Below are 12500 nucleotides of genomic sequence, written 5' to 3'. Positions count from 1 at the left end.
GGGGGGGGGGGGGGGTACGACATCATGGGGGGCTCTTATCACTCCTAAACGATGATCAGTGGATCAATGCTGACTGACTTACTGGCTGACTGGCTGATGGCTGGCTGGCTGGCTGACTGACTGACTGCTGGCTGGATGGCTGTCTGACTGACTGACTGGCTGACTGACTGCTAGCTGGATGGCTGTCTGGCGTGCTGGCTGGCTGGCTGGCTGGCTGGCTGGCTGGCTGTTTGGTATACCGCAGTGGGATTAGTCTGGACAGGAGAACACAGAGAGCCAGAGGAAACGACACTAGGATTTAAATCAGTCCATTTGGACGTGTCTCCGTCCGTGTGTACGTGTGGATTTGCTCGGGGGGGGGGGGTTGTGGCGTGAGAGTGTGCAGATGCATCCCCCTGCACCTGAACACAGTGTGTGTGTGTGTGTGTGTGTGTGTGCGTGCGTGCGTGCATGCGTGTGCGTGCGCATGCGTGCGTGCGTGTGTGCGTGCCTACGCAGCAGTCATTTGTGCATGGGAAAGCAATAGAGTTGCCTGTGTGCTCGTGTGTGTGTGTGTGTGGAGGCTTTATTTGGCTTTGTTTCCCGACCGCATTATGGATGATAAGAGTAAGAGAGTTTGTGCAGCGCGCCGCTTGCCTTGATCTGACCGGAGAGAGCCCATGCAGCCCGGGTCACCCAGATTAGGCCGTGGACAGGAGAGGAGATCTCTCAGCTGTGAACGATCAGACCTTTCCTTCTGTGTGGATGAGCTTCAGCACAGCCCATAACGCAATGCTGTCCCTCCCGTAAACAGCTCATTTTTGTGCAGTCACACGTAGTCCATTATATCACTGCTCTGAGCCTGTTGCTAGATGCTGTTTTTTGTTTATGTATTCCAGCGAGGTTGGGAAACAACATCCCAACATGACCGGCTCGGCACGGCGGTGAAAGAGCTATTCAGTCTCTCCTTGTTGCCTCTTGACGTTCATGCTGGCTGATGGGTCGTACAGGGACTCTGGCAGGACGACGGAGGAGCCAGCTGTCACTGAGACATTGCGTTTCGGTCAGAGAGCAGAGTGGGGGATTAGGACTGGGAGAGAGAGAGACGGAGAGGATGGGGTTTGAAATAGAAACAGATGGAGGAACACAGAAGAAAGGGTAAGAAGAGGGAAAGTTAGTGCAGGAGATTTAAACAAGCACGTTTAATTTGAGGTTTTCTCGTACAGCACAGACTACAGTTAACCGTCCTAGGGATTGTAATCTGTTGGATGTGAAAATATGAATCATAACCCACTAACCCACCCATAACCCATAACGAACAAATGCAAAACACTCTCGCGTACAATTTGGGTGTGAGATTATTAGGGTTACTACTTTTTAGATCCGAAAATTAAAACACTATTGTGTGTGTGTTAAGAGAGAGAGGAGAGAATCTAGGTGACCTGGCTGCAGGATGCTGTCTCACAGACCCCAGGAGTGCGATGCCGACCGCTGGTCAAAGGCAGTAAAAGAAGCTCAGTCGAGCGGTCGATGGCAGCGGTGATCTGACTGGGGCAGGACCAGAGAGACAGCGTGCTTACGTTGTGCTTGTGGCAGCTTTTACTCCAAGAAGAGGCCAATCAATGAGCAGGGAACGCAGCCCTCATGTGTCAGCAGACAGACCGCCGGGGTGATTGATGGAAAGATGAAGGAGAAGAGGAGAACGGTTTCAAGGAGAGTGGGTGGGGGGAGGTCGAGAGAGAGAGAGAGAGAGAGAGAGAGAGAGAGAGAGAGAGAGCGGCCGAGAGAGAGAGGGGGAGGGAGAGGGAGAGAGAGAGAGACAAGTTACTGAAGGGGAAGCTATTTATTATGTAGATGCTGCCAAAAAGCCAGTGGAGCTCAATTATTGCATGTTTTAGGAACCCCGGCACATCTCCTCATGAATAAATTGCCTTCCTCTTATTAATATAAAGCGCCACGTCTGACCTTTCGTCTGCACTTCACTCAGTCTGTGAGCAGAGAGCAAAGTTTTGGGGCTTAATAAATATTAACATCTCTTGAAACTCTTTTGCTGTCTCATCATTTAAGCAGCTGATGGTTATTTTCGTACATGCTCCCTCTCTTTATGTGTGTGTGTGGGTATCTCTATCTTTCTCTGTCTCAAGAATAATTGTCTCTATTGGCATGGAAAACATTTACAGTGAAGCAGTATTATATTGCATTGATGAAAAATACAATATAATGAACATTTGAATCTGCCTTTACAGATAAATGTAAAACTTTGATATTATATAATGAGGGAATGGTCGGGTAGTATTGGTCGAGTTAATCAAACCATTGCCTGGGACTAGGCCATAGAATAACAACCTATTTCTCTCTCTCTCTCTCCCTCTCTCTCTCCCTCTCCCTCTCACTCTCTCTCTCCCTCTCCCTCTCCCTCTCTCTCTCCCTCTCTCTCTCCCCCCCAGCTGCGTCCCTGCTGCCCCACCGCTTCGTGACGGTGCGGCGGGGCAGCCCGGCGGCCCGCAGCGGTCAGATCCGTCAGGGCGACCGTCTGGAGGCGGTGGAGGGCCGCTCCGTGGTGGCGCTGCCACACCGCGAGCTCTCCCACCTCCTCCGCCGCGCCGGCAACACCCTGCGGCTCACCGTCGTCCCCCGGCCCAGCACCTGTGAGTCACACACACACACACACACGCACACGCACACGCGCTCAGACAAACACACACACACACACACACACACACACGCACACGCACACGCACAAACACACAACAAATCCTGAAACAGGTGCGTGTTTGCACACACACACACACACACACCGAAAAACATACACACACACACACACACACACACACACCGAAAAACATACACACACACACACACACACACACACACGCCTCTAGAGCCAGGGGTGCGTCTGTTAACAGTCCTCCCCTCTCACAGACACCTCCAGCCTCACCGAGGCTCCAGAGTACGACCCCGGCCACCGGAGCGGGAAAGGTCACAGGTCACGGCCAAAGGTGAGCGCTGTTCGTTGTGTTCGTCCAATCATAGGAAGTCAATCCTAGAGTCACTGCAGACCCTCTGCTCTCTGTTGTTCCCCTCTAGCGCATTCTCGTCATTTCATTGATTGTCTATAACCTACAGCTTTAAATAAGCCACAGAGCGCTTTACATCAACCACAGTGCTTTAGTTTACATCAAACACAGTGCTTTAGTTTACATCAACCACAGTGCTTTAGTTTACATCAAACACAGTGCTTTAGTTTACATCAACCACAGAGTGCTTTAGTTTACATCAACCACAGAGTGCTTTAGTTTACATCAACCACAGAGTGCTTTAGTTTACATCAAACACAGTGTGCTTTAGTTTACATCAACCACAGAGTGCTTTAGTTTACATCAACCACAGAGTGCTTTAGTTTACATCAACCACAGAGTGCTTTAGTTTACATCAACCACAGAGTGCTTTAGTTTACATCAACCACAGAGTGCTTTAGTTTACATCAACCACAGTGTGCTTTAGTTTACATCAACCACAGAGTGCTTTAGTTTACATTAACCACAGAGTGCTTTAGTTTACATTAACCACAGAGTGCTTTAGTTTACATTAACCACAGAGTGCTTTAGTTTACATCAACCACAGAGTGCTTTAGTTTACATCAACCACAAAGTTCTTTAGTTTACATCAACCACAGAGTGCTTTAGATTAACCACAGTGTTCTTTAGTTTACATTAACCACAAAGTTCTTTAGATTACATTAACCACAGTGTGCTTTAGTTTACATAAACCACAGTGTTCTTTAGTTTACATTAACCGCAGTCTGCTTTACATAAACCACAGTGTTCTTTAGTTTACATTAACCGCAGTCTGCTTTACATAAACCACAGGGTGCTTTAAACATGTGTGTGTGGTTCCCAGCAGGACTCGCGGTACTACAGCGTGGACCTGGACCGCGGCCCCACCGGGTTCGGCTTCAGCCTGCGGGGGGGCAGCGAGTACAACATGGGCCTGTACGTCCTGGGGCTGATGGAGGGGGGGCCGGCCTCCAGGAGCCACAAGATTCAGGTGTGTGTGTCCGTGCTCTCCGTAGGCTTTTTGTGTTCATATTGCGTGTGCAACCCCACGCCAGTGCAGTGTTCCTGCAGCTTCACCCTGACATGAGCACATCTGATCTGAGCAGGTGAGCGACCAGCTGGTGGAGATCAACGGAGACAGCACAGCGGGGATCACCCACAGCCAGGCCGTGGAGCACATCCGCCGGGGGGGCCAGCGCATCCACCTGGTCCTGAAGAGGGGCAACGGCTACGTGCCCGACTACGGTGAGTCTGGGGGGGGGGGTGGAGAACACAACACACACACACACACACACACACACACACACACACACAAACACACTGACAAACACACACAGACGAACACACACACAGACGAACACGCACGCACAAGACAACACACGTGAGGTTTGGTGAATGTGTGTGTGGGCGTTTTAAAGACCACAACGTGTGGCAGCAGTCCGATGTGGTTTTCATCCGAGGGAAACACCACACATTGTTCTTGCTGCTTACTTTGCTAAGCCTTTTCCTCAGGGTGTTCTGGTCTCTTGGGGTGATTCTCAACTCACATTTCTGTAATGCTGACCTGCAGTATTTTCCCTTTTTAAAGTTTCATGTATTTATACTTTGTGGGGTGGGTGTCTCTCCTTCCTGGTTCTGGTTTGTTCTGAATTCTCCATCTCTTCTCTTCATGTTTTTTTCCTCTGACTTTTGAATCACTCAACATGAGACATGAAATCTACTTCTTAGACTTTTTTTCTATCTTCTTCTTTCTCCTTCCTCCTTCCCTACTATCTCTCCTTCCCTCCTTCTGGCTCTCAGTGGAGCTCTCCAGCTTGTCTCTATGTATGACCAACTCCAAGCTGGGCGAGCCGTGCTTCTATGTGATCGGCCGGACAGAGAATACGCGGTTGGTAACTGTTCCTGTTAGTTCTCTCATTTTACTGTCTCTCTACACTCCTCCTCCTCCTCCCAGCCACTGCCTTCACATAGTTTAAAGCATGGCATCGCTCTCATGTGAAGTACAGACCCTCACAAAGCAGTCCGAGGCCCCCACTCGTCTCAGTGGGAGAGATTGTAATCATTTATCTATATATATATTTATATATTTATCTGGCATGAGGCAGCTGCAAAAGCCAGAGCTAAGCTGTTTATGAAATGGCACGTTATGTTTAGAAGATGCATCCAGAGTTGTTTTCAATTGAATGATAGCGAATTGGAAATAACAATTATTGTAAGATTAGAATTGTTACGTAAAAAACGACCTAGGAATGAAGTAGAAAGTACCATGAAAGACATATGTTGTGATTACTGTCTTATAAGGAAGAAGTCAGGCCAAATAAAGCGGTGGAGTTTATTGGGGAACGAGAAGCTGTTTCTACACAAGCAGAACTAATGACGCTTTTACAGAGCCACGCTCTGTCTACGACGTCGGGGTCCATTAACCACATTATGTCATGCTTGCTCAGCCTTTCACTCACGTACACAGCTTTCCCCCAAAAGATATTCCCTTCCGAAACGCCCATCCATCTCTCTCTCACTCCCTCCCTCCCTCCCTCTTTCTCTCTCTCCCTCTCTTTCTCTCACTCCTTCTATCTCTCGCTATCTCTCCCTCTCTCTATCTCTCTCTCTCCCTCTCTCTCTCTCTCTATCTCTCTCTCCCCCTCTCCCTCTCTCTCTCCCCCTCTCCCTCTCTCCCCCTCCCCCTCTCCCTCTCCCGCCCCCACCCACAGGCCGTGAGCGCAGAGTCACCCCCCCTCCCCTCCTCGCTCCGCAACTCGGGCAGCAGAGTGTGGCTGCAGTAGCCGCCGCCAGACAGAGGGGGCGCCGCTCCAAGAGCAGGAGCCGAGCGAGGTCCTCCTCAGAGAGACCAGAGAAGAAGACCAAGAAGAAGAAGAAGGAGAAGGAGAAGGAGAAGGAGCAGGGAGGAGGGAGGGAGAGGAGCAGGAGAAGGCGGCACAAGTCAGAGGGTGAGGGAGGAGGCTCGGGGGCAGACAGCCCCGACGCCGAGCCCGGGGGAGGGAGGGGGGGAGGAGACGAGGGGGAGGAGCAGCAGGAGGAGGAGGAGGAGGAGGGCGGGAAGACGAAGTCCAGGAAAAAGGTGTCCAAGGCGTCAGGGAGCAGGAGGAGGAGGAAGGGTGGACGAAGAACTCAGAGTTTACCCAGAGACACACTCAGGAGGTATGATGAAGATGAGGATGAGGATGAGGATGGTGGTGACGGTGGTGGTGATAAGGAGGTGGACGGTGGGAGGCTGAGGGGGAGGAGCAGGGAGAGAAGGAGAAGCACAAGCCAAGACACAAGGACCCAGAGCAGGGGGAGGAGGAGCGGACAGGCCCAGGAGAGGCTAGCAGAGAGGCAGGTCAGGGAGGAGGAGGTGGTACCGGAGGAGGAGGCGGTACAGCAGGAGGCGGTACAGCAGGAGGCAGTACCGGAGGAGATGTGGGGGGGTGGTGAGGAGGGAGAACCAGAAGAACCAACAGAGAACGCTGCGTTGCCCATTCCTCAGCCCAATCCCAAGCTCCCCCGGCCCGAACCAACCAGGGAGCGGAACCACAGGGAGGAGGAGTCGGACAGGGAGGAGGAGGACGGGGAGAGAGCCAGAGAGCGGGAGGCCGTCTGGGAGGACTGGAGGCGCAGGAGAGCCGGCGGCGGGCTGCCTGTGGTGCGGTCAGAGGAGTCTCTGCCCGGCCTGGGGCCCCCCCTGTCCCAGAGAAGGCCCTTCACCTTCCTCACCTCCATGCAGAGTCTGAACGCCCCGCAGTACGGGCCGGACGGTGGGGACAGCGAGGGCTGGGAGTCCGACTCTGGGGCCAGCCAGTCGGACGGCAGCGTGTCCGGGGCCAGCATCTCCGGCCTCTCCCTGGCCTCCAGGCCCGGGCTGCTCCCGGGCCCCTGGCTCAACCCCAGCCGGGTGAGGCTGGCTCAGGTGATGGAGGACAACTGAGCAGGAGAGAGAGAGAGAGAGAGAGAGAGAGAGAGAGAGAGAGAGAGAGAGAGAGAGAGAGAGAGAGAGAGAGAGAGAGAGAGAGAGAGAGAGAGAGAGAGAGAGAGAGAGAGAGAGAGAGAGAGAGAGACATACTGTAGAGCTCTGCTTTGTTTCTCCAGTTTAGTCTAACCCTAAGTCAATTTTTTCCCTCTTTGTCACTTTTGATATCTACAATAATATATATATATATATATAGATATATCTATATATATCTATATATATCTATATATAAAGAACTATTCTTTGTGCCTTTTTCCAGCTGACCTCTGGCTGATTACTATATGTAAATAATACTTGTCAATGTTGTTGAATTTGTAAATAGTTATTGGGACAACCCAGTAAAGTAAAATCTATACAAATGTATTTTTTTTGAAACAACACTTTTTATTTATCTGAAATAATGCTGCTGTCTTTATGACACATCCACAGTGGACGCCCTCTGTTAACATGTAGCCTAGCATTTAGAGGGCAGGTCAAAGCCTCCACATCCTGCTTTTATCCCCTTTTCCATCTCCCAATGGTTAGCTCCTGTGTGTCTCTCTGTGGTGTTTTGGCTGCTGTAACAGGTCAGGTTTTATCTCTTTACTCCCCCTACTGTACAGAGACTCCACTGACGTTCTCAGCCTTTATCACATGTTAGTACCAAGTCATGGTCCCAGACTATCAGACAACCTTGTCTATCATACAGATACGGGTCAGAACGAGGGGGTGATGCTGGTAGGATTGTGTTTTTGGTTGTTGCTATCCTTACATGTGGACACCTACATATAATCATATAATATTGTCCTATTTATTTTTTATTTATGATTGAGGTGTGTGTGTGTGTGCGTGTGTGTGCGTGTGTGTGTGTGTGTGTGTGTGTGTGTGTGTGTGTGTTCTTGCAAATGTTTTTTTATCTAGGAAACAAGTGTGAAAACTATATTCTGTAAATTTTGTACAAAATAAATGACATATTGTACATGCTATACATGTTGAAGCACCGTTATGATTTGCATAGCATAATCAACTATACTATTATACGCCTACCTATAACAGAGACCATACTCTATGATATTATTAAGTGTGAGGAAATTTGAATTAAAATAGGTTTTAATACTTAAATCCTGCAATCACAGATTAAATAATAGTATACTATATCTTGTCAACTTGTTTTTAAGATGAATATTTTCTATTTGTAATGTACTGCTTGGGCGTGAATTCGTATGGTATGTGCTCTACTTATCTACTTCACCCATCAGCAACAGATGCCAAAAGGATGCATTCAGCATGCATAGTTCCAGTACTGTAAATAAATGTGTAATTTAGCTGAGAGTAAGACCACTATCTAGATTCTAGGAAGTGCTGTGCCCATAGTGCCACGTACAGTTGCCTTGGTAACATAAACCACATTATTGTTACTAGATCTTTCTTACTGTGTGAAAGCCCTCGCTCTGAGGTCTCTGTGGTGTGTGGGCTGTGTGCTTCATTTCAGTTATAGTAAGGTTTCTTTCCACGAAATCCACGAAGAATGAACTACACTGTTAACCCTTTGGAAAAACACAATATTTCAATAATATCAGACGACAAAATAGACACCACAGTATGGGCCGTGTTAAGCTAAACAGGTGTCTAATCTATTTAGGTCAATACTGTGATGTTATTTTTATATTAAAGTATTTTTTTTGAAGTACTCAGGTTTTATGATATTTTATCTGGATAAGCCATTCTATCAGATCACAGTACAGAAGGATTATTACTGGCAGCATCAGCCATATAGTACACATACTATTACACATACTGTTCTTAATTCATATTAACTGCATTTGTTTATCATGCCAACCCCTGAAATTCAAGAAGACGAATGACCAGCTGTGAGTGAACTCCGTTGGTTTGATTTGACACTGATTTGTTTGTTGTGTACTGCCCATTCTTGTTCCCATATTGCACACATGTGGTACCAATAACTAATTTTCCCCAATCCATGGCTATTTAACTGTAGCATGTTCTACACTATACTGATTTTATACTGTTTGGTATATGTTCTTTTTTTATGTTTTCATTTCATAACAGAGATATACGGCTATAATCTGTAAACGTCTTATATACGGCAAATAAACTGTTAAAACTGTTTCAACGTACATTTCTTGTCAGGTGCTGAATGTTCCCAGACACTGCATGTGCTCAACAGACAGTAGAGGGCAGCACATGTTTACATTTCCAAGACATCGAATCACAGGCAAATCAGAAGCGCCCAGCTCAACTCTTGTTGCTCCAGTTCTTGAGTGTTGGTGTTTGTGCGTGGGTGGGTGGGTGGATGAAAGCCTGCAGGCTTCATACGTGTGTAAATATAATGCTGGCGATTTGCGCATTGCACACAGTGTGCCTTAGGAATAGAGGGGTCAAAAGTTGGTCGTCGCTAGAAATAGCAAATAATTAAAAAAACACGAAAACTGGCATATAACGAGAGTGGACGTAGAGAAAGAGATGAACAGAGATTAACGAGAAGCAATAGTCGTTGCTTGCGTTGCTTGCGTTCAGATAGGAGCACGTAAGAAATGTCACTAAAAATAACGTCGCTAAAGGCCCCTCTCTTTCCACCCTGGCACATCCAATCACGTAATAGTTGTCTGAGTTCTTATGGAGTTGGAAGCTGTTAACGCTTTAGCGACGAATGGTGATCGACACACGGCTATTAGTAGCCTGTAGTGATAAACTACAATTTCCCCATATACTAATGACAACGTTTTGCGTGGATGATGGAAAACGGAGCAAACCTTTAAGAGAACAGATTGTGATGGGCGTGAAATGATCTATGTTAAGCATTTTGCAGCATACCAGGCCACTGTTGCCTACATGCGCTCAGTAGCAGCGCTCTCGACAGGAGCGCTCCGGAGAAAAGCGCGCGCATCGACGCTCTATGCAGCTTCAGCACCACACTGAATGGATTCTCTCTGTTTCTCTCTGTTTCACTGCGCCATCTCGCTGGACACCACCATTTGCAACGCAAGGATTACCAATTTGTGTTCTAAACTTCTGTAAAGGGACACGTTGTCGTCGATCTCTCTAACGTTAGTTGAGCCTTTAACAATCCAGTACGTTTATAAACTCAATGTGTTTTGGACGCTCGGTGAAGAGTACATAAGATTCAATTGGAGGAGGGGTCGGACTTTTCCTACACCGACCAAAGTTGTGTCTCAAGATTTGGTGGTGGATGCGTGACTTTCAGGTATTACTCCATCGTTCCGTCTCCATTGGCAACCCCTCGAAGATGGAGATGAACTGAGACGAGGAGAACTCGATGTGGTTTGGACGGAAGGAGTCGGAGCTCGACCATGATTTTATGTAGTATTTCGTCACCCTTACTTTTTGTTTTATAAAAGCCCATCAAGCCATGGGGTGAAAGTGGCGATGGTGGACTGCGGGGACAGTCAACGTGGGTGGATGGGCTACAGAATCTTCTCTGTTATGTAATGTTGAACCATGCCTAGATCAGACCGATAAACACCTGTCTCTCCTTCCCCGCGTCCTGGATGGCGAATCGTGTTGTGTTCGTTTAGCAGAAATACTGATCAATGTATACTTTGAGTGTGTCGAAAGTACAATTTTAAAGACAACCTAGTCACAAGTTGAAACGCAGCGCGATACATAGAAAGGTATTTTTAAAAAGTCAGTGTTAAGTATAGGCTACGTTTGATTGCTTTGTCACCAGTTGCTTTAGTCATCATCTGCCGAGTATACCTATTTGTTACTCTTTGATTGCAACTATTGCTATTGTTCCATTTTCTTTTCTTCCTTTGATGAATCACCGTCAAACAAGATGTCTCAAACTCTTGACGTCCACTATTCCGATTTGTCACGGTCTTCTATGATGTTCACAATGACTCGTAAAACTCGACTTGCAAACGTGACCGCCGGTCATTTCTTAAGCTCCTCTTTGAGATTTCAACGATGCTCTTGGCATTGCAACATTCCAGATACTGAACAGCAATAATCAGCCGATACATTGCAGAGACATTAAGGGACGTTATGTAATCGCCCCGAATTTTCCCTCATCTTTATTTGTGTGACTTTGTGTCTTTGAACCTCAGAAGCCAATAGTTTCCTCCCGCGCCCCCATCCATCCGTCCCTCCCCCCCCTACTCACCGGGGCTGGTGGGGGGGGTGGATTGGGCCCTCGCGGGTCAGAACCTCCTCGCCCCCCGGGCCACCTCCTCAACGCCATGGAGGCCAGCCCCGAGAGCCCCAACCGGGCGGTGGAGTACCTCCTGGAGCTCAACAACATCATCGAGAACCAGGCCAAGCTCCTGGAGACCCAGCGCCGCCGCATCGAGGAGCTGGAGGGCCAGCTGGACCGGGTCACCCAGGAGAACCAGGACCTGCGTCTGGAGCGCAAGCCCACCGCCTCGCCCCGGACCCCCGTCGGGCCCGACGCCCCCGAGCAGAACCACAAACCGGCCGACAAGCCCCTGACCCTGCCCCTGCACCAGGGCGCCAAGGGCGGCGGCGGTAGCGTCGCCAGCACGCCGGGAATCCCGGCTGCTCCGCCCCTTCCCCCGCCTCCAGCGGCGCCGGCGCCCCCCGCGGCGGCCGGCCCCGGGCGGGAGCGCAGGACGCACACCCGGCTGACCCGGGGGCTGTCCCGCAGCTCCTCCACCACCGAGCGGGCGGGCCTGGAGCGCACCGACAGCACCGACACCAACGCCAGCGGCACCATACGCAGAAAGTAAGTCTTGTGTTTGGTGCTTCCGTTGGGACTCTCTCCCACCGCCCCCCTACGGCGGTCAGGGTTGGCGTGCGGGTCACAGGTCGTCGTGGCCTCGCACGTCTTCACCCCCCCCCCCCCCCGTCTCTGGGTTGGTGAGGTCCATGCCAAACAACGCTGTCGTAGAATGTGGACCACTGTATTAAATTGTACTATGTGAGGTGTTTTTCAGGACACGCACACACACACACACACACACACAGACACACACACACACACACACACACACACAGACACACACCCACAGTGTGCGACTGCTTGAATTGATCAAACAACTTGTTAGTCACAGCCCTGGTGACTGGAGGGATGCCGGTACGTTGCGCTGCAGTGTTGGGGGTCTTTCGGTTCAAGGCGGTCTTATTATGTTCTATGGAAGAGGAGAACAATTGGTTCAGCGAGCACGAGAGAGACTACAGTAGGCTGAGGCTCCTGACAGAAAGGAGGTGCCAGGATGAGGGAGAGCTGGCCTTGTTTTGTACATGAGTTGGGTGCACAGTGGGTTGCGTGGGCAGGTAAGTGTACGTTAGGCCCTCTGGTTGCGTGTTGGAGTGTAGCTAGGGGTCACTTCATGCGTGTCAAGAAATGTCAGTGGATTAGTGGAAAAGTGTAGGTGTTTGGAACAGTTAGTTTCACAGAGATTTATTTTTCGCCCAGCATCTGAAACCCGAGTGTGACCTGAAGGATGAGAGTTGGAAGCTGTGCTCTGGCAGGACAAAACATTACATTTCCATATTACTTCGAGAACAGAGATGCGTTC

The 12500-nt window shown here is 49.4% G+C and overlaps 2 protein-coding genes across 3 annotated transcripts in view; both read left to right on the top strand.

The window, feature by feature from the left end:
* The window catches only part of magixb (MAGI family member, X-linked b), a gene marked incomplete at its 3' end in the record, with an annotated part of 35540 nt that extends 28580 nt beyond the window's left edge, over window positions 1-6960 (top strand). Inside the window, exons 14-19 of the mRNA XM_084479866.1 lie at window positions 2427-2627; window positions 2902-2978; window positions 3880-4026; window positions 4142-4280; window positions 5747-5898; window positions 5989-6960. Of these exons, the coding sequence (XP_084335992.1) occupies window positions 2427-2627; window positions 2902-2978; window positions 3880-4026; window positions 4142-4280; window positions 5747-5898; window positions 5989-6960 (1688 nt within the window). The remainder of the gene's footprint in view (window positions 1-2426; window positions 2628-2901; window positions 2979-3879; window positions 4027-4141; window positions 4281-5746; window positions 5899-5988) is intronic.
* Window positions 6961-11201: 4241 nt separating this feature from the next.
* Window positions 11202-12500, top strand: part of iqsec2b (IQ motif and Sec7 domain ArfGEF 2b) — a gene marked incomplete at its 5' end in the record, with an annotated part of 27438 nt that continues 26139 nt past the window's right edge. For both annotated transcript variants that reach the window (XM_084480193.1, XM_084480192.1), the window contains one exon: window positions 11202-11704. In XM_084480193.1, the coding sequence (XP_084336319.1) occupies window positions 11202-11704 (503 nt within the window). The remainder of the gene's footprint in view (window positions 11705-12500) is intronic.

This window comes from Micromesistius poutassou (assembly GCF_964030765.1).
Source record: "Micromesistius poutassou genome assembly, chromosome: 15".
In the NCBI taxonomy this organism is placed as follows: Eukaryota; Metazoa; Chordata; class Actinopteri; order Gadiformes; family Gadidae; genus Micromesistius; species Micromesistius poutassou.
This window is presented reverse-complemented; position numbering and strand designations above follow the sequence as displayed.